The following is a 24877-nucleotide window of genomic DNA, read 5'->3' as shown; positions in this document are numbered from 1 at the left end:
ACAAAGAATCTTAAAGACCTTCATTTGAAATCAATTATTCACATTTATTTTTATTAAATACTGTGTCATTTATACTGTAGGTAATTTATTGATATTGAAAAATAATTAATACAGGCATGTGGTAGCAGCAGGATTATATCCATGGTCTACTGCTGAATCGATTATGCGATTTACCAGGAGAAGTACAATGCCAAGACTGCCAAATTCACTATCCGACTTGGCCACATTGTTTGAAAATGAACAACTCAATAGATTTGGATGTTGTGATGCTCCATTCTTTAGAGGATGTGTACGTGATGTTGACGGCAGGAGTAATGTTATTTTCGCATGCACCAACTTGATACAGCATGTACTTAGAAATGTTGTCACTGAAATACATGCCGATGCAACATTTAAAGTGGTCCCGGTTAATATGGGATATCAGTTGTTGACAATACACTGTATGATTCAGAACTATGTAAGATATTGTTTTATTTTCATATGCCTAATAAAATTTAATATTATTTCAATAATTTTTCATATATATGAAAAATTAAGGTTAAAAATGCTAAATTCATTATTTCAGTCCATACCCATAGTATATGTTCTAATGGAAAGCAAGTCGAGGAATTCGTATGATTGTGTAATACGATTTATTAGAAATAATCTATTGCCAAACTTAGCTCCAGAAACCATAATTACAGATTATGAAACAGCACTGAGGGATGCGCTGATTTCGGCATTTCCAGAATCTCGTGCTGTTGGGTGTTTTTTTCACCATAATCAAGTACCTATTAAAATAAATAAAAAAATAAAAATTAATGACATAATATTTTTGTATGTACATTGTTAAGGCTGTATGGAGAAAAATGAAAAACTTAGGCTACTTACACCATGTCAACAACAATGACAATGCGTTGAAAGCTTTAAGACTCCTCTTGTCTCTTCCGTTATTGCCTGCCAGAGATATAAACAGTGGGTTTTTATTGATTCGGGCATTTTGTCGAAACCATGGAGTGCATCTAGAACGTTTGTTGACATACTATGAACGGTAACTTATAATAAAAATATCTTGTTTAAAATTTAATTAACAAAAAATTATACATTTACATTTACAACTAATAACAAACCTAGATTATTAAAATAAATATTTTGTTAAATACCTAACAACTACTTTAAGCTATGAGCAATGTCAGTAGGCAACATTTAACAGTTTATTGAAGCCAATAATTTTCAATAACATTAGTCATTACTCATTACATTAGTAGTTAAGAAACTATTCTTAGCTGTTCGTACATCCTGTACAATTTCCATTAGGTGTCTTAATCTTAAAATAATAAAATTTAGAACTTATCTACACAATACATTTTTGTTGTTAGATAATAACTTTACAACTTATGGGTTTTATTGGAAATATTTATTTAAATTGTATTATAATTAAAAACAAATTTTAATTCTAGAATTTCATAAATGCATATATAATATTATATAAATCATTTAAGTCCAAGGGAGGTCAATAAGAAATACATAACATAAAACAGTTGATTTGCCTGCAGAGATAATATAATAATGTTTTAACATTCTAGCTTACAATAACTACTTTACTCTCGTGTTCTACTAAAAAATTCCCCCAAGAGCCAAAGCTTTGTGTAATAAACTTACAGTTGGCTAAATTTACATTTAAACTGTAATATGTAAAATTGAGTAAGAGAAAAATGTATTTGTTTTATATTATTATTAACTTTAAGTACTGACGGTATATACACTATAACCTAGTAACCTACATAGTACATTGTTTAGATCTGATCTATATCAGATTATCAGGTGTACTATTGGACACTTTTCCGTTTTATTCATCTGAATATATTATTATCGTTATAATTATTATATCTTTAAATTCTAATTTTAAATTAAAAAAAGTCTAATCTTGTATAGAAAATTAATCTAACAAAGGTGAAATCAATAATTTTGTTTAAAGGTATTGGATAAGAAATGTTGGTCCACAAATTGTATCAGTTCACGGATTGCCTCGTCGAACTAATAACAACATAGAAAGCTTTCATAATGCTCTAAGAATTAAGTTTTCTGTGACTCATCCTAGTTTGTGGGTATTTCTTGGTAAGAAAATAATATCACATACAATAAATTCAATTTGACAAAGAATGTATAGTTGTACAGAAATGTTATTATTTTTTGATTTTTTTTATTATTTTTAGTCAAAAACATAATGGACAGAGATTAAGTGAAAGGGGGGGAGGGGGTAGCTTTACCAGTCAAATAATTTATTAATTACATTACTTTACTTCTCAATACTGGTATTACCATTCATTATGGAATAATCAAAAATAATAATAATAATAATAATGATAATCAATGGTATTACCATATAAAAAGATAGTTCAACAATGTATTAATAATAATTAATTTATCTCTTGAAGGTGTGTCTACCAAACTTAGTATAGTTAAAAATTGTATATCATATTGATCTCCACTAAGTAGAAATAATGAATGTAATGATAGGTATTAAAACTTGATAGTGGATATTATTGCTAACATGGAAAAATATTAGATAGAGTAAAAAAAAATAGTTAAAATATGACGGTGGAAAATTCAATAATATTAATTTTGATTTTTGATCTATGAAAAGGGCATAACATACTTAAGTCATGTAAGTGATATAACAGTTAAATTTAAATGCAGAAGATACAAGTCATTTAAATATTAAATATAAAACTATTTATAAAACATATTTAAAAACCAAATTGAATAGAGTAAAAGAAATTATTTGATGATATTTTCTGGGTTTCTTGAAAAGTAGGAATTTTTGTCCCTCTTTATATGAACTTTGTCCAAATGATGTATTAAAATATTTGTTACCAACTAGCAATAATTTAATTTAATAATAACTAAACCTAATTTATAGGTAATAAATAAAAATATTACCATAACAATTACAGAGAAAACTTATTCTTATTAAATAGTTGGAACAAATATTTACATTATTTATGAATTTTTACATAGGCCATCTAACTCATTTAAACCAAAACTACCACATAATTGAGCAACAGTTGTTCAACAACTTGCGACCAACGAGGCATTTGAGGACAAAGTTCTTAGCAAATTCCCGCCGAATAAAAAATTCTACCGAGCAGTATGACTTGGGACTCATATCAATATGGCAATTTCTTCAACAATGCTCATATGTTAGTGCAGCATACGAGCAGAGGCAACGGAACTGGGAGATAATGAACGCTGATGAACCAGCCAATGCTCCAATTGAAGCAGATCCTTTGCCCAATAATGTCCCTAATGCAGTTGATCCACAGCCAATTGTCCAGATTGAAAATCCTCTGCCTAATCGGAATATAATAAGAGAGATTTTAATGGAATTGGATCAAGAAGAACCAATAAGGCCTGCAGCAGTTAATAATGATATACCTGATTCTCCACCTGAATCTCCAAATGCACCGCAAATGCAAGACGGTATTGGAAATGGAAATGTGTGTATGATATGTACAACTATATCACTAAATCAAACAGCAGAACAATATATTGTGATACCGTGTGGTCATGCATGGGTGTGCAGCACATGTGTCAGACAGTTGGAAGTTCCAAATACAGTTTGCCCCATGTGTCGTACTAGAAATATTTCATTTCAAAGAATATATTTTACTTATTAATTATGAATAATGATAAACAAAATGTTTTATAAATATACATATTTATAAATTTATACCAACCTTTATTTTATTTCCACGCTGTTTGCCCGTTTAAGAGATTTGATTTATTTTACTAGCAATTTTTTTTTATAAAAATACTCAATAACTCATAATTCAACCGAAATTGACAAAAATAATTAACATAATTAGTAATTTAAAATATTCATAATAGTTAAGTTTTATTTTGTAGTACAATAATGTAAAAGATAGATATTTTATGTTATATGCTTACCACATACTCATAAATTCAGAATATAACAATGTATACCTACTTAACACAGTTTATGACACTTCATATAGGTACTTAATCTATGTATACCTACTTTTATTTTTAGCTTTTAGTATGAAACTATGATAGCTCAATAGTTATATAAACAAATAAATTGGAAATTGTAAAAACCAATATTACAAAATCTATGTACTTACATGGTACCTAAAGAAAATAGAAACACACATTGAATAAAATTTTGTTCACGAGTCACGACGACTGATGTTTTAATGTATAATGATCAAATATCAAATAAATAAATTCGAATTTCAATTAATAACATTATTAAAATGTAGGTTTAACACAATATTATAGGTAACTGTTACAGAAGCAAGTTCTACTTTTCAGTGTTAAAGAAATTCAATAATAAATGTTACTTGCAACAATGTAGCAAGACACTATGCAAATCTAGACATAATACACAAATACAGTAACAGAATAAAATACACACTGAAATACTGAATATCGATAGGTTGTAGGGATTCTTTAAATGGCGCAACAAGAAACGTATAAGTACGTACGGCTCGTCAACATAGAGACAGATATTTGGATGAATTCATGTGGGTAAAAAGCACGATAATCCAATTATAGAAAATATAAATTGCAATTTTATTCTTAGTTTTTATAATACCTAGTTTTTGTAATACCTAGTTAATTTTTAATTTTCGCAATCATTTTTAATTAGTTTCTTAATTTCTTTTGATAATTTTATGAATCGTTAATATATTTTTTATACGTCTTTTTATACCACTATAGCACGGAACAATATAATCACAGATCAATAATAATCGCGCTTTTAACAGTTTAAATATTTACTATTTATTGTTAAGGCAATTTATTATGTTCCACTTGAGAGCGCTAGTAACGTTTTTTTATTTTCCGGATTCTTACGGTCCGGGGCATTACACTCCGCGTATTTATATTTTCCGGATCTTTACGGTCCGTGATATAACGGTTCGTACATTTATACTTTCCGGATTTTTACGGTCCGTGATATAACAGTCCGTACATTTTTATTTTCCGGATTTTTACGGTCCGGAAATATACGGTTTACCACTTTCCGGATTCTTACGGTCCGTGATATTACGGTCCGAATATTTACATTCCGGAATCCTACGGTCCGTACAATTATTTTCCGGGCTTTTACATGCGTCCAAGTATAAAATTTAAATAACTATTTGTAGAGCATTTACTAAATGTTTGTGTCCTAGGTATAAAGTAACGAAAGATGTTATTAGTCTTCAAAACATGAAGAATTTGATTTAAAAGAAGAAGCATTTTGATACAAGGTAATTTACAAATAATATACTTATATGTATAACTTAAAATATATTATGATATTAAATAATATTATTACAAACTATATTAATAATTATTTATATTTTAATAAGTGTTCGAACTGTTTGCCATTTGCGGCTAAACAAAATGATAAACGCTTCATCACTTCAGTTGATGTAGCTTTACTTATCACTGAAGATTTAATAAAGTATTGGTGTAGACAAGGACAGGTAATTTATTCTTGTATTGATGATCATTAGACAACTTACTAATGTCTGAGTCACTCATTATCTAATAATTTCGAAAAATTATATATAGTTTTTTAATAAATACATAAAAACTTTTCAGATAAGGTGTTGCATATTTGATAGAAAGACGGGAGCGGACAAGCACGCAGAACCACCAGATTGTTGGGTTGAATACATTAACAACCAAAAAATAAATGATTTACCTGATTTGAAATCATTAAAAATTTCAAACAATTGTATATCTTCATATGAAGAGATATAATTTTTATTGATTAAAAAATTCAATATTTAATACATAGTTTATTTTATTATAAGCAGTGTTACCTTACAGCTCTTAAAAACATTGTAATTTATTTACAGTGGTGGCGTGATTAGCTAGTACCAATACTAATGACTAAATTTACTAAATATGGAAGGTGTGAAAGAAGCTAATTATATTTTATGTAAAAACTCATTTTGATGTCATGAACAGGGTTTGAGACAGATATAATATCAAATTGTTACAATAGTAATTTGATTTTAACTTTAATTTAAAAAAAAATTTATTTTTAATGAAATGAGAATAAATAAAATAAATACAAAGAATCAAACAATTTTTTGATAGGTTCTTTATGACACATTTTAGTTTTTTAATGTATATTTTCTACTTTAATGTGATGCAAGTGATAACCATTAACAAAAACTAAGGAGATTATCCATTTTTTAGATTAATTAATTTTGGTTATTTAAATTAATTTTTTTTAGCGTTTGATTTGAGGTTTCTTTTAGCCTTGAACCCTGTTCACGATAAAATTCCTCACATTTTATACTGATATTATTATGAACCATTAAACAATTTTACTTAAATAAGCCCAGGACTATGAAAAACCTATTTCAAAATGATGATACAGTTTAATCTAAATGTTCGTTTTGCAGTTAATATGCAAAATATGAGTAAAGATGAAACATGTATTCAAAAAATTAAAACAAACTTTTCAATCACCCCAAACTTAAAAAGCAAAATTTAAAAATGGTGTTAATAATATTCTAACTTGAATTTAGTACTAATTATTATTTGGTGACAACACCAATCACTGACGCAAATTATTTAGTATTTAATATCATTATGACATTATACAATGTAGCACAGTAGACTAATGTTTTTGGATGTTTAGATAATTATATCTTTTTTGCTAAAGGGCTTGTCCGTAAAAAAAAAAATTTAAAATAAAATTATTATTAATCACATAGCCATCTAATAATTCGTAATTTGATTTAGGGCATAATCTACATATTAAGCATAAAATATATATCTATATCTATGTACCTATATTATCTTAGTATTATATATATTATTATTATATATTATCTTATTTAAGTTGTAATGATTGATTTTGTCACCTAATTTAAATTATTTATAAACTAGCATACAAATTATAAAGCTTTAAAATTAGCACAATTTTTAGTTTTCGATACATTATTTTTTTTTTTTTTTCATTCCAAAGATCGGTTAAATGATTATTGATGTTCCACTCCACTTACATTCATCTTCAACTCCCAGTATGTTCCTCCCAGATACCAAAATTAGTTTCACAGAACATTTTAAAAATGTTAAAAATTAAATAACAATGTTCTGCTAATATTTCAAATTATTTATAGTAATGTAATTTTAATGTTCTTCAAATGTTTCATCATCATTATTTGGCCACTTTATTTCGGGTTTCTAAAATATTTTGAAAATAATATTGCTGAATATTATTAATAAAATAATATTCTAAAAATATTTATTTTAAGTTGGAAAAATATTCCATAATTATTAGTATAATGTTATTTCAACAAGATTATAATCTTTAAAATGTTCTTAAAATTGTTGTGTAAACGTTTCAATAATATTTCAATTAAAACATAAAAAGGCCATAAAAGGGTAAATAGCAAAAAATTGAAGAAAATAACAAATAAGAAACTAGAAAATATAAGATAATAGAAAAAAAATAATGTAATTTCAAATCAGCCAGAGAAAAAATTTCAAAAAATTTGGACAGAATGCAGCTAGCTATTATACATGTTCAACCGTATAATATGATTGAATCATCATAACCAGATTTGTTCTTGATACTCCTCTCTAACATTCCTAACATCTTAACCTCCCTAGCTACAGATTGAGCTGAGAAATGTAGTTAAAACTTGACAACTTATACTATGTCAAATTAACAAACATAAGAAATTGTGAAACAAATATAATTATTGTTCAAGCAATACAATTTCTTCCAAATAGAATATTATTAGTACAACTACTGTACTATAATAATGAACAAAAGTAATAATAATAACATGTAAAAAACAAAACAAATCAATTTGTATGTCTTCTGTGCAATACAGGCATATCTAATATTACAAATGATTGATAAAAATTATTATTATATTTTTAATTTTTATACACATTTTTTATCACTTTGAATAAGAACAAAAAAACAAGAATGAAAACTTTATTGTTTTTACTGTTAAAATAAACAAAATAGTACTTTCAAATACACTATTAATCATAATTTATTCATAATTAGTTTTTAAAAAATTTCACTCCATCGTAGCAGTATTAAAATTATTTTTGTTGATCATCCTATACTTAGCATGGGCCAACCATGTCGCTAGTGGTACATCAAACTCTCTATCAATTAGATTTTGAAACTTTGGATGAACTCTAATTGCATCTATAAAAATGGGTTACATTTTATTATAATAAACAGATTTAAACATAATAAAAATATATAAACTTACCAATCAATAAACGATAAACTTTGCATAGTTTGAAAGATTTTTTTTTTTTAAACCCTTGTAAAGAGAATTCAAGTAAAACTTTGTCTTCAAACATTTTCGCCATCAGCCTTCTAACACTGTCACCAACACTTTTTGTTCCAACCAACAATGTTAATTTTGAGATCTACAATTGAGTTTAATAAAAAAAAGTCAAATAATACAAAATGAACAAAAGTATTTTATGACACTCGTCTATAATGTTAACATACTATATTCAATCTGAACTGTTTATCAAAATCAATTTTTTGTTCTAAATCCTCAAGTTCATTAATTGACTTTATTGGAAAAATTTCATCAAGAATAAAAGCTTCTTGAAATGCGTTTGGTAGGTTTGAAGAAATTAATGTACCACCACTCTCCAAAATCATGTTTGATGCATTTACAGTGTGGCTTAATGCAGTTAAATCGTATTTAATTTTAGTCAAAGAAGTTATAATAAACTTTTGAAAATCTGAAACAATAAGCATACAATTTAAGAACACAATTTTTTAATTTTTATTTCTATTGAATTATCAGAATAATAATATAAATGTCATCATGCAGGTAATCAAAAATAACAATTAACTTAAGTTTTTAAGAAACTGCATATTTTTACATACATTTTTAAGTACTATTTAAATTTTATTATAATATTATTGATTTATTTATAATTCCTAAGGTTAGCATTTTAAAATAATTTACATTTTCGGTTAAATTATGTCTAGTTATGTAATGTGCCATTATTTAGTACTAAACTTTTATAATTCTTACTTACCAATTAAGCAACAAAAAAGAATACAATTTTTCAAATATGTTACTTTAGAATAAAGGCAATTATTTTTAGTCAATTTAGTAATTTTTTATAGTATTTTATTATTATAAAACATGATAACAGACGTACGTGAATCTAAAAGTTTGACTACAAATTTATTTATGGCTATTTATTAATGCATTTATAAATTCTATATACTAATATGGAATACAAATCAATTCCCATAGTAGACAAAAGATATTATTTATTTAGATCTGTGTCTTACAACTTACAAGCTGAAGTATGGTAGTGTTTACATTTAATAAGGAGTATATATAGGAACAATTTTATCTTAAGTGTTGAAATCTTTGCATTATTACTAGAAAAATAATACAATTTTCATTGAATTTTGCAGCAATAAAATAGGTTTCTTGAATCAAATAAATGTTGTGGATTATACATTTTTTTTTTATATAATAGCCATAAAATGATTAATATGGTTAATATAATTGCAATAAATAAGCTATAGATATGTGTTAGTATTTAAAATAACACATGACCAACAATAATTCTTTATAAATAAGAGCATTATTGTAGGGGCATAATAATACAAATTATTAAAACATAATTTTTTAATTAATTATTTGTAATATAATATTTAATTTTAACATACCAGCTGGTGGCATTAAATAACGATCTTTTTCCACATTAATTCTGGGTCTTGTGGTTGTGCTTGTTTTAAGAAATCAAAACAGTATCTGTAATAAGTCATAAAATACAACATGAATTATTTCAATTAAACATAACTGACAAAAATAAAATAAAAAATAAGTTTACTTCAAACCTTTTATAGTTTTTTTTGATGGCTCAGACATAAATAATGCTCGCTTATAAGTTTTCATCGTTTCATCAATAGGAGAATTCATAATAGGCTGGGATGATGAACCAATAAAATGATTTTGATTATTACTGCTCAAAATATTATCGTTTTCAACAAGTATTTTTCCGATTGATGATTTCAAATAGTAATTGTTGACATTATCTGGGGATTTATCAGGCGCATTATCATACACAATGGTTGATTTTACTGGTGTATTGTATGTATTAACTGGTGATTTGATTGGGCTCATATCAACTGAATACAAAATATACAATATTATAACAATTATAGTTAATTGTATATCTAGCAACCTACATAGATATTCAATATAATATATTATATAAGGAAATTATTATAAAGAATTTAAACATACCATTTTCTGAATATTTGGGAAGGTACTCTGGGTCATTATCTGAATCGACTATGTCTTCAATTTCAGATTCTGAAATGTTATTAAAATCAACTAGTTTGTCCAGAGAGTTTTTCTTTTCTGTACAAATTCAAATTATTTTAATGTACATTAATCAATATACTAATATTGAACTAATCATGGACAACAATTTAATTTAATTGTATGGTAGAGAGGGTGGATGGGTGATAAGATATTTCTATACAAAATCTGACAATTAATAACATTAAGAGGACGTTATACCCACATGTGTTGTCTCTGTCTTACAAGTGTAAAACATAGCAAAAACTGTTTTGTGTGGAAATAACCGAAAAAGCTACAGTTATAATTAAGAAACTAAATTTTCACCATATAAAAAGGAGAACTTTGGCTATGAAATATTGTTTTTATTTTTTCGATATCACTTATACGAAAAAAGTTCTTATTATTTCAAAATACATTTTTTTTTGTGTTTTTAAAACTTGAACAACTGTTTTTGTAATTCCGATATCGAAAAAAATAAAAACGAAATTTCACAGCCAAAGTTCTCCTTTATATGTGGTGAAAATTTAGTTTCTTAATTATTACTGTAGCCTTCTCAGTTCTTTCCCACGCAAAACAATTTTTGCTATGTTCTAAACTTGTAAGTCGGAGACAACACATGCGGGTATAGTGTCATCTTAAAAAATTTTTTTATGTTGGACAGATTTGATTATTTCTTTACAACCACCATCTATGATACTAATTAATTTACATTTATAAAATTTAATAATAATATCTAAGTATACATTATTATAAATTTGACAAGTGTTTCATATTTATTTATAAAATAAATTAAACAATTAATCATATACCTATTTCTATTTTAAAATTGACTTATTTTTTAAAAAAACTTATTAAAAATGTATTTTACTTGTTATTAAAGATGGAGGACTTGGAATTAGTGAAGACTTTGAAGAATTTTCATATTTCTTGATGGATTTTTTTTTCTTTTTAAAATCTTCATTTTCAGAAGATAAATCTGACAAGAACTGAGCTTTTTTAGCTTTTAAACGAGCTTCAACTAAACTGCCTAAAATATAGCACACATTAATTAAATAAACAATAACTTTAAAATATTGAAGTTCAGCTAAAAAATTTGGTCATTTTTCTTACCATATGGATGTCCAAGAATTCTAGCTGAAAACCATTGAAATTCAAATTTGTTTGGATAAGTCCGTTTTTCAATCATTCTTTTAGCAGAGTTTTTTGATAATGGCCATGCACATTTTTTATCCTTTTTATTGAACCAAACATTAGGAACTGACTCTATTGTATTATCTTTGAGAAAATGTACAACAACCCACATTATGCTGTTTCGTCAGTATTAAAACAATAACATAAACAAATTAATAGGTATTTTAATAAATTAAAATGAATAAATAAATAATAATTAAAAATAATAATAATAATAAAAATAATTTAAATACATTTTTAATAAATCATAAGATATTATAGGTATTAAGTATAGTAAAAAGTTTAAAAATAATAATTATGAATTAAATAGGTTAATAAAAATACAAGTTTATGTATGAATTAAAGGCATTGAAATTAATATGTTATTGTGAGTTAACAACATAACTTTTTTATTTATTTCAAAATAATTCCAATATTTTAAATTTTTAGAAGGAGAATCAACAATAAAAATATTTAATAATTTTGAATCAATAGGATTTTTATATAATGCATTTTTAGTTTCAAAAATTCTTCCGATTATTATTATGTGGTTTTGACTTTGTACAATGTTCAAACATTTAGCGACCTCTCCGCTGTTAGTTAAAAAAAAACTTTCTTTTTCAATGGCTATGTTCAGTTTTATATGGCCTATTTGTATTTTTTTAAATTGAATTCCAACAATATTATTAATTAATGGTCCATCCGTAGGTATGTGATTTTGATGTAATATATTGTTTTGGATTTTGAGAAACATTCTTTTGTATTTCACTACTATAATATACTTCATTAGGTATATCGATTTATTATTTGTTCAAGAGGCTTATCATGTTTTCGTACTTTGGATTTCAATTCTTTCATAAAATTTTCGAAAACAAATGCGCTACAATTATCAAGAGGACCGTAGCGTTCATAGTCATCTGATATGTGTGTAAGTCCATGAATATTGTGCGAAATATGTTGACAGCCATATATCATTTCAAACGTTTGGACAAAGTAATTCAAAAGTTGTTTCGAATAATTTACATATTGCTGGTAATCAGGACTTAGAAGTACCAACATAGAAACATGTAAGGCAATAAAATTGGTGTAAGCATCTTCATTCACAATATTTTTTAGCACAACCGGTCCTATGTACAACAAAAACAACCTTAACTCGGTAGCTTTCCACCTGCATACTTCTTGTATTTCTCTTGTTTTTCTAACAAAGTCAGAGGGAATATACGGTTTTAAATCTAACAATGAAGAAGTTAGCTTCTTGACATTACGACTATGTAAACGAACAAGCAATGGCCCTTTATGCAACCAAAGTAAAATTAATTTCTTAACAGCACCCAAACAGACTAAATGCATGTAGTTCAAAGAGAATGAATGAACTAAATCTAAGTTGTAGGCCACGTTGAGGAAATTCTGTAGCGGAAAACGTTTTTCTGTATGAACGTTGAAAAGGTAGAAATTCGTGAGCGCTTGGTTTGGTGCGGTGTGTTGTTTAACGGTGGTGTAAGACATAAAAAGTTAATCATGGTAACTGATAAGTCGTGATTCATATAGCGATAGCGGAAAAAGTATAAACAAATTCTACCACGGTTTTGTATTACAAGAACGTCAAGAACTAAACAGGCCAAACGCTGGATCATGGCGTTTGCAAACGTTAAGTTTGTAGCTTCATTTAGCAAACAGACCGTCCGAATTTCTTCGTTAACAAACGTTTTCCGCTACAGAATTTCCTCGTTGTATAATATGCATCATAACGTATACTCGCTATAATGTGTTAATACGTCTGTGCCACTATATTATCTACTTATATACTTTTAATTGTTAATGTTTTTATAGTTCAATTTTGTAAACAGATTGAATATTTAAAAAATAACAAAAAATCTAATTCAGTTTTATTCCGCACGGGCTATAATAATAATACATATATTATGAATGACAATATCTTATAATCACTCTGTATAGCGCTTGTTTCGCACTGTATGCACGCTACAGCCCTACACTGAATGACAGTATGACACAAAGAGGCCTCGGAACGGTCGCTGCCGACTGCCGTCTTTATCTATGCGTGATGCGTCAGTCTACTCAGTCTGCAATTCTGCATGCGCGTAGCGCCGTAGCGGGATACTCCTCTCGTGGGTCGGAGTTAAAATTATTATTAAATATTTAAGTAGAATGCAGATAGCACTGAAGTACTATAAAAGTTATTGCGTGTGTACAAATACTATATACAATAGTGAATAGATGATATATATATATAGTATTTGTTGTGTATCATAAAAAACAATTGTCTATACAGTATACAATCGTTATTTTATCAAAGTATTTTACCCACTCAGTCGTAGATAATATGTGTAAATTACCCGAGTAATGTACAAAATAAACTACGTTTTATAAATAGTATTTTTACTTTATCCAATAGGTACAGGACACAGGCGCGGATCTAGAACTAAAATTGAGGGGGGGGTCATATTTACGAAAAGACAAAAACTTAATACACAGTTAAGACATAATAAAATAAGAACTTTATTGATAATTGTTGTTTTAATTAATTAAATGACAAAGTTTAGTCTTCTTTGTTTTGTTTTTCCAAATCTGGTTATAATGTCATCAACATTTACTGCTATATTCTTGTGAATATTGAGTAAAGCGAGACCAGTGAGGCGTTCCTCTCCCATGTTTGAACGAAGCCACGTCTTAAGGCGCCTGAGAGTGGAGAACGATCGCTCCGCTGTAGCTGCACGTACAGGAAGTGTTGCGAGTATTTGCAATAGAACATTTATATTTGGGTATAAATCTGTGTCACACTGTTCTATTACCTGAGGTAAGAATTCCGGTACTTTATTTCCACTTTCTACTTCACGTTTCCATTTTGTAACCCAAAGCTGAAATTCTGACAATACCGTAGATATATGAGGCCTGTGTAGAAGTTCAGTGTAGTTTTTAACTGCTTCCCGTACGGCTACCAAATCAACTTCTGAGTAAACAGTTTTTGGTAAAAATACACCCAAATTAAACAATGAAAGCACTTCTGGAGAAAGTCGTTCTTCTAAATCTGCTATTATTGAATCCAAGAGAGGAATATATATACTTTTGCGGAAATATTCTTCTGCAGTTTGACCTGGCTGATTATTTTCTCGGTGCTTCTGTCTAGGAACAATTCTTGGTAATCTTATCTCCACATCTAACTGCTCGAAAATCTCTTTTGACTCTGAAAATAATTGCTGGAAAACAACATCACTATTTGTTCTCTTTTGCTTCAGAAGAAAAATAGTGTCTTTCATTGCGTCGGTTGCCCTTTTCAAGTCAATAGACGAAGTCTGAAGAAAACGGCTAAGTGACACAGTTGTTCCTAAAATGTAAAATATTAATACATTAAATAAAAAGTCATAAATTTTTTTTTACAAATCTATAAATCATCACATACCTAAGACATCATTCAAACATACTGATGCAATAATGGACTCAGAACTACATAAAACATGTCGGAGACATTGAGCATCACTCGCAGTTTTGCTGTCCTCCCAAGTTATAATTCGATGCAGGGCATTACATATTTTGACCAAGTTATCGCCTTGAAATTGTAAGTGTCCATCATGCCTTTCAACCCAACGAGTTTCACATATTCCTTGTAGAGCCATTCCTTCAAGCTCCTCTTCAAAGACTTTGTGCCGTTTTGCTGACGCATTAGCAAAAGCTACTACTTTCCTCATAGTTGCTGAAGCATTACGACAAGCCGAAACTTTTGAAGATTTGGCTAATAAATTGTTTAAAATATGGTTGTTGCATGGACAACGCTTAGCGTTAGTGGCTTTTTTAGAAAGTTCATGAACCGCACCCTTAGTTTCAGAAGCCATCACAGAGCAGCTATCTGGACCAATACCAACACACCATGCTAAATCAATATCAAATTTAAAACAAAGATCTTCCACTATACGTGACAATTCAACGCCTGTCAAACGACGCTCTGCTCTTGCGTCCTCAAAATGAATCATCTTGTAAGCATCGCAAAAAGTTAAAAAATCCTCCTTGATTACTCCATTATAGAAATATCGAATGGAGAGACTCAGCTGCTCAGTGTGAGAGATATCAGTTGTTTCATCAAATATTAATGAAAATAATTTCGCTTCCTTTACTCTAGCTAAAATAGCTTCTTGAATCAAATCTTTACATGTATCGATCAGTTCGTTTTGCACTGTTTTGCTGATATATGTTGCATTGGAGTTTGCTACTTCTAAATGTTGACGCAGATTTGAGTCACCTGACTCGATACGAAACCTTAGGAGAGCTCTAAAATTCCCCTCTTGATTTGCTACCACGCTATTTTGCTCATTTTTGTCAACATTTAGAATTATTTTTCCGTCGTCCCTATGCCCACGCAGGGGAATATTTTGGCGGCCACATAATACAATTGTACTGACAATTGGTCGCAAACGATCTCTATTTTCTTTTACCTGCGCCATTCGCTGCTTACAGACTTGGTTAGCAATATTAAGGTCAGGGTTATGGTAAGTTACAAGAAAACTTTTCCCAGCTTCGACCGACATTTGGTGATATTTATTTCGCTGGTGTGTTAATAGAGACCCCTTTTCTCCAAGTAGGTCATCAAAAGCTTTTAAAGGTTGTTTAACAAGCCGTTTAAGAGGCGTATTTGTTTGAACTCCACCACCTGAGCCTGAAGCAAATAGAGCACAATACTTGCAATACAGCCCCTGGTCTTTATGTGATAAAACGAGCCAATGGAATTTATTAAGATGTGATCTTTGAGCGTACTTTTTGGTTTGTTTTCCATTCTTGGTGACCACACAAAAAGGAAATTCGTAATTTATAGGTGGCATCCAGTGTTTTTCAAGAAGATTAGCTTTAGAAGAATTGTCAATGCTTTTGCTTCCTATAAAACAACCAATATCTGAAGAGTAATCAAAATTGATATGGGAGTCGTTTTTCTGTTCAGATTTAGATGCAGATAACGTATTCGTACACGGAATGTCAATCGCCAAATTATTTCTATGGTCAGAATTAGGTACCGAAGTAGATATAGATGACTCGTTTTGTCGATTGTCAGACCCAAGTTTTGGCTTCTTACTGAAGAATGTGTCTATTTTTCTTACCGACCCGCTATTTCTTTTAAATGAATCACCCTACATAAAATACAGAAAGACATAATTTTAGATATTTTTGTATACCTATAGATTATAAGTAATTTTCTATTGGTATAGAATAAATAATATATCAGAAATCAAAATCACTACTACTTATTAAATATTTTATCATTTAACAAATATAAAAAATTATATTTATAATATTATTTTTTTTTATTGTGCTACCAATATTAAACTATACCAGTAACAACCTATTTAAGTATTAACAATCAACCATGTTGCCGTTGAATATGATAATTATAAAATAAAAGTCCTTGATATATGACGAGAAACTTAAGATTTATGAATCAAAAAAGTGAATTTGCATTATAAATAAAGATATATTAAAAATGTTATAAAAGTATTGCACACTTTTTAATTTATTGCTACACATTTCATAATTGCTACTGCATTGCGGGATCACATTTTACGTATAGCTTGTATTTTTTCTATAATTTTAATCAAATATAATTAACTTATAATTAACGACTATATAAGATATCGCTATAAACATATTATGAATTAGTTCGTACTTTATTTTAATAATGAAAAATAAATAATTTGGAATTTAAAATTTAAAATTTAAAATTTAAAATTCAATTATATGTTAGTATGTTATAAATTATATAAACTTAATTTTTATACAAAATACATGTTTTTACTACGGATGTGTCCCTCAAGATTTCTAGAAAATAATAGGCCCACTGCATAAAAAGGTTGTAGACTCCTAATATAAACTATTAGCTTATACATTATAATCATTTGAATAATAAAATGCTCGATTGAAACTTCATTCGAATAGGAATTGTATCGATTATTACAATAATTATAATTATATACTCGCCATAGTTTTTTTTCGTACTCGACGACTGATGCACGTGTCCCAGACGTTCACAGCAAAATAAAATGATTCAATAAGCAGTCAAACATTTAACGTTGTATATGGTATATGGTTGTAACAAATTATTAGAACGCAAATTAGTGATTAGCGGTGGCTGCGTCGCCATTCCAAGTACCTATATAATATATAGACGTACGCGTGTCGCGTGTAGACGGTAGGTAAGTGTAACTGTGTAAGTGTACCTTATATTATTATACGGGTTGAAAATAATATTTCCGCCGAACGACGAACATATTCTTTCCGCCGATTTCTTATTAATTATCGTCAATCGTCAATCAGTTTATAAACACTATTAATATTCTTAGAAAATATATGTTTATTGGAAATCATGATTTTATGAACAAGTGATGATTTAGTTTAAATGCAGGCTGTAGCCTGTAGGTACCTATATAATATAATATATAAATAAAATATGTTCTATATATTATATTTTATATATTTTTTTTTTTTGAAAAAAAAATCTGTGAAACATTAAAAACACAATTTCTGCATATTTTAATTTTTAAATAAAAATAAAGGACTTAATTTTGATTTTTTGGGGTGGGTCATGACCCCCATGACCCCCCCATAGATCCGCGCCTGACAGGACAGGTAGTGTTCACACTACCCGGGTAATGAGAACACTAACCGTATTTTGTACTTTACCCGTAACATATTATAATATATAATTATATATACATATTATTATATATTCAATATATATATATATATAATCGATTTTATTTTAGATTTTTAATTTTACATTATTTAAATGTTTTGGGAAAATTACAATTAAAATATTATAAATTTAACCAACTGGAAACATGCAAAAAATATTCTCAAAATAATGTTACTTTACATTTATAACTAAATGTTACTATAATATTCTGGCATAGTTCAAAATTGAATATTACAAAAAAAACAAAATCGTAATATTAAGAAAATATTTTAAAAATTATATTAATATTTTAAACACAATACAATATTATAGGAATGATAAAATGGTAATATTTTAAATTCAACCTAGTTAAAATGTTATCCCAACATAAATGTTATGAAATTGCTATCTGGGCTATTCTGATAGCTTCCATCACTTGCTTCAGAAATGGAGTTCTAAGCCATTCTCTTTCAGGTTTCTTCCTTATTACGTGTCCGATCCATGCTTTTCTTCTCAATCTTAGCATATTTCATATTGATTTTTGGGTATTTATTCTCCTGAAAACCTCAACATTTTTAATTTTTTCTGTCTATTGAAATTTTAGTGTTTTCCAACACCATGCTATAAAAGCTTCTATTTTGGCTTTCTCAGTCTTCAGTATTGTCCAAATCTCTGCTCCATATATATCTAAATTCCACACAAAGCCTTTTATAACTGATTTTCTGCTGTCCAAACTTATTCTATTTGAGGTAAAAAGATTAATTTTTTTATAGTAGGCCTGTTTGGCATGCGCTATTCTACATACTGGATCTGTATGACTATTTCCATCGCTTGTGATTGAATAGGTATGTGAAGCTTAAGTGTTCTTTAAGCATGTCGTTCATTTTTTCGAACATGTTAGTGATGTCTTTTTCACTTTCTGCGATTACAACAACATCATCTTTTCAATAAATATCATTGGTAATGTGTAGTTATAGTCCAACTAGATTTTTTCTACTTCTTTGCAATTATCCTGATAATCTAAAATATTTGTATGTCAATATAATAATTAAATAATATTACAGTTAAAAATATTAATACTTACTTAATTTATTTTGTAGTGTGTTGAAATATTTTAATTGAATATGTATAATAAAGATTTTCCTGATTTACATATTTCATAGTGAAATCTACTATTAGACAACATTTTAAAGACCCAGTTTATGCTTCAAATCATCTGTCTTAATAGACTCTCAATATGCCACATTTAATTGTGCAAGTAAAACACTAAAGTAACTCTCAGGTACATATTAGATGGTTGTAACTATAATTACTATAGTAATATTTATTTTTGTGTTTACTAAGTACCAGTGTTTTATTGGTTAGGTAGACATTTGAACAAAAATTGTATAATATGTATAAATGATTGAACTGAAATCAAAATGTCTTAAGTTAGGAGATATATTGTTTCATTAATTTTAATTTTTGCAACTACCAACTAGTAAAACTTACCAATAGATACTTTGCAAAGTATCCAATTTACGTGTGATTAACCAATTTAGGTACTTAAATGTTTGATTAAATTACTAAATAAAATACAATATGTGTTAAATATTATAATTTAAGTATAAACAAGAACTAATAATTATAATATTATTAATTTAATATTATAAATTCACCATCAAAATTTGAACACTTAAAATTGTTAAGTATTAAAAAATAAAATACTCTTTTAGTTATTACTTATTACTTATTAAGGGGGTCGGTGCCGGTCATTTATTTAGGAGTACAATTTAGGCAATTCAATTCACATGTTGTATCGGCGGCGCTTGGACCGTACATGTGTGTGAGTGTGTAAGTTTGTATTAGTGTGAGTGAGCTAATATTTCGCACTCAGCGCGCGGTTATCGGAATTTCATAATGTGTATGTGTATACAGGGTGATTCTTTTATCAAACAACACTCATTATTTGAAAAAGTATTGACTTTTTTCAAATTTTTTTTTTTTCAAAATTGTAGATTTATGCTGTTCTAGAATTGTATATCTTTTTTATATTTTTCACCCTTATATTTATTAGGTAAACCACTGTCAACTTTTGATTTTCAAATGGTAACCTATACTTAAAATTTCATAATTGAATAAAACTATTTTTTTCATTAATTAATACGTTCTAATTTTCATTTTTCGTTAATCCGTTGATGAGATATTGCTCCTCAAAGTTAGGTGGTTTTGGGAGATAGTTATAGTGTGTAAATGTGTTATACCACTTATACCTCGTCAGTAGATACCGCAGCTATCAGGATTTTTATGTCCCAGGGCAAAAGATATCACACTTTTCAAATCAATTCAAGTAGTAGGTACAGTAAGCTTAAGTTGTGCCCCTAAATGTATTTTATAATACCCATTTGACTGGGTGTAATGTAGTTCGCCCCACTGGTCATAATAATACTTATCTAATATAAAGACCAGAAGTTAAAAGTAATAAATTCGATATCATTCGAACCCAAGATATACCTAATAGTGATAAATGATATTAATTGTACCTACTAACTCGCTACATTAACTTATTGTCATGATGTCATATTTTAAGTAATCCGACCATTAGTGTCACTCGTGGTGCCGTGGTGGCATACCTACTCACGTCGTATACCCCCGTCGACCCCCCTCCATATCTATGGAGTACGCCGTAACCATAGACATAACATTATGGCCGTGACGGACTACGGATAAGAAGACAGAACAACACGGGTAATACGATATGGTTTATTAGGCTGATTTGCGATTAGGTAAAATCGTGAGTAAAACTAATTTTGATCAGCTGTTATTTGTTTTGTACGCTGTGGACGATTAAAGTCTGGTACCATGGTTACATGATATGGAAGTAAACCTTATACCTGGTTAACGTAAATCACATACCAACAATACGTTGAGTGAATAAACGGTTATAATTTAGGTTAAAATTTTATAAGACAAGTCATAACAACAATATTTGAATCGTGAGTCGGTAATAAGTAATAACTAATAAAATATTTTATTTGTTAATACTTAACAATTTTAAATGTTTAAATTTTAATGGTGAATTTATAATATTATTAGTTCTTGTATATACTTAAATTATAATATTTACCACATATTGTATTTTATTTAGTAATTTAATTAAACATTTAAGTACCTAAATTGGTTAATCACACGTGAATTGAATACTTTGCAAGTGCATTTGTGCAATGTACCTATTGGTAAGTTTTACTAGTTGATAAATGCAAGCAAAAATTAAAATTAATAAAACAATCTATCTCATTAGCTTAAAGAACACTTAAACCTCACATACCTATTCAATCACAAGCGATGAGAAAAGTTGTACAGATGCAGTATGTAGAATAGCGCATGCCAAACAGGCCTACTATAAAAAAATAAATCTTTTACCTCAAATAGATTAAGTTTGGACAACAGAAAATCACTTATAAAAGGCTTTGTGTGGAATGTAGATCTACATATATGGAGCAGATATTGGGACACTACTGAAGACTGAGAAAGCCAATATAAAAGCTTTTAAAGTATTATTGTTGGAAAACGCTGAAATTCAATAGACAGAAAAGATAAAAAAATTTTGAGGTATTTAGGAGAATCAAAAATCAATACGGAGTACGCTAAGATTGATTGAGAAGAAAAGCATGGATCGGACACGTTATAAGGAGGAAACCTGTAAAAGGAAGGGCTAGAACTCCATTTCTGAATCAAGTGATTGAAGGTACTAGAATAGGAACATACTGAAAGTTGAAGAGGAATGTAAGTGGAGAGGGACATCAAAAATCATTTAACCGATTTTCGGAATGAAAAAAAAAATGTATTGAAAACTAAAAATTGTGCTAATGTTAAAGCTTTATAATTTGTTGCTAGTTTATAAATAATTTAAATTAGGTGACAACATCAATCATTACAACTTAAAAGATAATATACATAGATATAGATATTTATTTTGTGTTTAATATGTAGATTATGTCCTAAATCAAATTAAGAATTTTTAAGTGGCTATGTGATTAATAATTTTTTTATTTTTATTTTTTACGGACAAGCCCTTTAACAAAAAAGATATAATAATCAAAACATCCAAAAACATTAGTCTACTGTGCTACATTGTATAATGTCATAATGATAAATACTAAATTATTTCTGTCAATGATTGGTGTTGTCACCAAATAATAATTAGTACTAAATTCAAGTTAGAATATTATTAATACCATTTTTAAATTTTACTTTTTAAGTCTGGGGTGATTGAAAAGTTTGTTTTAATTTTTTGAATACATGTTTTATCTTTACTCATATTTTGCATATTAACTGCAAAACGAACATTTAGATTAAACTGTATCATCATTTTGAAATAGGTTTTTCATAGTCCTAGGCTTATTAAAGTAAAATTGTTTAACGGTTCATAATAATATCAGTATAATATGTGAGGAATTTTGTCGTGAACAGGGTTCAGGGCTAAACAGAACCTAAAATCATCAAATCAAACGCTTAAAAAAACATTTAAATAATCAAAATTAAGCAATCTAAAAAATGGTTATTCTCTCCCTAGTTTTTGTTATTGGTTATCACTTGCATCTTATTAAAGTAGAAAATATACATTAAAAAATTTAAAACGTGGGGTGCTATAATATTTTATATTTTAAAAACATTAAATTGAGGGTATTTCACTATAATAATGATAGTTAAATCTAAAAAAACAAGAGGTGCTAAAGACCCTTTTGCACACTCTAGTTGCGCCAATGGTCTCAAACCCTGTTCGCGACATTGAAAATATGATTTTTTTTACATAAAATATAATTATATAAATTGATCAGTGCCATATATGTATATTTGGACGTATGTCATTGTTTATTTAAATAGCTACATATTGATTAAATTCATGTGATTGGTCAAAAAGACCTAGTCCTACAACGTATATTACAACTATTGAAGCAATGTATGGTGAATTATTTATATTATACTAATATTTGATTTGAAATTGTAAATGTATTAAATTGAAATTGTAAACATAAAAAAAAATGTTGTTTATACTTAATATTAAATTAGTTCAGAGTATTGTATTTCCAGATTTGTAATAAACATATGTACCATAGTGTTATGCACTTGTCTAACTTCTTTATTCAATGTGCATGTGCTCAAATGATACTTTATATGAGAAGAGGTACAATATTTGATTTGTTAAAAAACAAAATTATCATTAAAAAACTTAAATCCTAATAGGCATTTACATGTTCAAAGTATCCATATGGTAAACAGCATTAAATAGATATATTAAATCTATAATAATAATTAACACATTATTTTGTATTAGTTAAATCTACCAAAGCTATACACAGTTATATGTATATTATATGTATAAAAAAATAAATTAAGTTAATTTATTGTTAATAATATGCCATTAAGGTCCATTATTAGATATGGTTATTATATAATATATTGTACATTTATTATTAATTGTTATTGCACTCATTTATCATTGAAAATACCATTGGTTATTACCAATGACCTTAGAATAAAGGTTATTACTTTTGATAATACCATAGAATACCTAAATAACTAAAATTAATTTTGCCAATAGTGTGTGTAGGATGGTAGGATGGTAGGATTAATAAGTTTGAAGTCGTATTCAGTGCTTACTGTTTAGATTTTTGTTTTTATTATTAATTTAAAAATCTTAAAATTAATGAACTAAGCAAGTTCGTTGGGGTGTGAATGTTTGGTGTGGGATTATTGATGAGTATTTAATTGGTCCATATTTTTTTGAGGAAAATCTTAATGGCAATAAGTATCTTGGTTTTTTGAAAGATGATATACCCATACTATTGGAAAATATTTCACTTCAACAGCGCTTGAATTTGATTTGGCAGCAAGATGGTGCACCAGCACATAATACCTTGGCTGTACGTGCATACCTCAATAAGATGTATGGAGACAATAACTGGTTTGGAACTCACAGCCCCATTATTCAATGGCCACCTCGTTCCCCCGATTTGAGTGTTCTTGACTTCTTTTTTTGGGGCCATCTAAAAAATGAAGTGTATAAAGAAAAATGCAATAGTGTGGAGGAACTTAAACAAAGAATAAGAGATTGTTGCAACAAAATTGAAAACTCAATATTGAAAAAATCTACTTCCTCTGAAGTATTAAAACATTTTTGTTTAACTGAAGATGGCAAGCAATTTGAACATAAGCTAAAATATAAATAACATGTATTTTTTATTCAAATTGTATACAAATACATACATGTATATTTATGTATGTATGTTACATTTTTTCCATTCTTAACCAAAGTTTGTTAAAATTTATATTTAATATGAATTCTTATACTTACAAACGAATGAATTTTTGGTAGGCACATGTACATCAAGTTAATAAATTGGTCTTGGAATTTTATTGAAAATAACAAAATAAGTAAGTTGATAAATTAAACATATTTAAATATTTAACTAGAGCTCCAGTTAACTAGATCAGCTAGTTCGTTAAAACTACAAAGGCACAGAATATTATTTATTATGATAATATTATTGTGAAAATGTGAAATTTATTAAGTTTACTACTGTAGACTGTAGTACACAAGTAATTAGTACTTGGTAGTATTGGTCGCTGACGCCATAGCACCATGCTATAAATTATACTGACCAGTAACGAGTAACAGACAACGGAAAATAAATTACTGTACGCTACAGCAGTGATTTAAAACAGT

General features: G+C 28.0%; 2 protein-coding genes across 2 annotated transcripts; one reads left to right on the top strand and one right to left on the bottom strand.

Annotated features, from left to right (window-relative positions):
• The first annotated feature begins 163 nt into the window (after window positions 1–163).
• Window positions 164–6304, top strand: LOC149063162 (uncharacterized). The gene is made up of 8 exons (XM_089215539.1): window positions 164–457; window positions 566–766; window positions 834–1030; window positions 1958–2097; window positions 3001–3599; window positions 5358–5474; window positions 5593–5653; window positions 6237–6304. Exons 1-8 carry the CDS (start codon window positions 164–166, stop codon window positions 6302–6304), a joined length of 1677 nt encoding a protein of 558 aa, XP_089071665.1.
• Window positions 6305–14041: 7737 nt separating this feature from the next.
• Window positions 14042–18694, bottom strand: LOC107166431 (52 kDa repressor of the inhibitor of the protein kinase-like). Its single transcript, XM_089215538.1, has 3 exons — window positions 18605–18694; window positions 14917–16630; window positions 14042–14841 (listed from the first exon to the last, which is right to left on the bottom strand). The coding sequence occupies exons 1-3, from the start codon at window positions 18692–18694 to the stop codon at window positions 14042–14044; spliced, it is 2604 nt and encodes an 867-aa protein (XP_089071664.1).
• Between the last annotated feature and the right edge of the window lie 6183 nt (window positions 18695–24877).

Source organism: Diuraphis noxia, unplaced genomic scaffold, assembly GCF_037042655.1.
Source record: "Diuraphis noxia isolate RWA-SAM2 unplaced genomic scaffold, SU_Dnox_SAM2 contig0001, whole genome shotgun sequence".
Lineage (NCBI taxonomy): Eukaryota > Metazoa > Arthropoda > Insecta > Hemiptera > Aphididae > Diuraphis > Diuraphis noxia.
This window is presented reverse-complemented; position numbering and strand designations above follow the sequence as displayed.

Coding starts and splice junctions, on each gene's coding strand:
- LOC149063162 (XM_089215539.1), top strand. CDS start 164: ATGCGATTTACCAGGAGAAGTACAATGCCAAGACTGCCAAATTCACTA. Junction 1,031..1,957: donor TTGTTGACATACTATGAACG/GTAACTTATAAT, acceptor TTTTGTTTAAAG/GTATTGGATAAGAAATGTTG. Junction 5,475..5,592: donor ATTGGTGTAGACAAGGACAG/GTAATTTATTCT, acceptor AAAACTTTTCAG/ATAAGGTGTTGCATATTTGA.
- LOC107166431 (XM_089215538.1), bottom strand. CDS start 18,694: ATGCTAAGATTGAGAAGAAAAGCATGGATCGGACACGTAATAAGGAAG. Junction 16,631..18,604: donor GAACTCCATTTCTGAAGCAA/GTGATGGAAGCT, acceptor TATTTTATGTAG/GGTGATTCATTTAAAAGAAA. Junction 14,842..14,916: donor ATGTTTGAATGATGTCTTAG/GTATGTGATGAT, acceptor TTTACATTTTAG/GAACAACTGTGTCACTTAGC.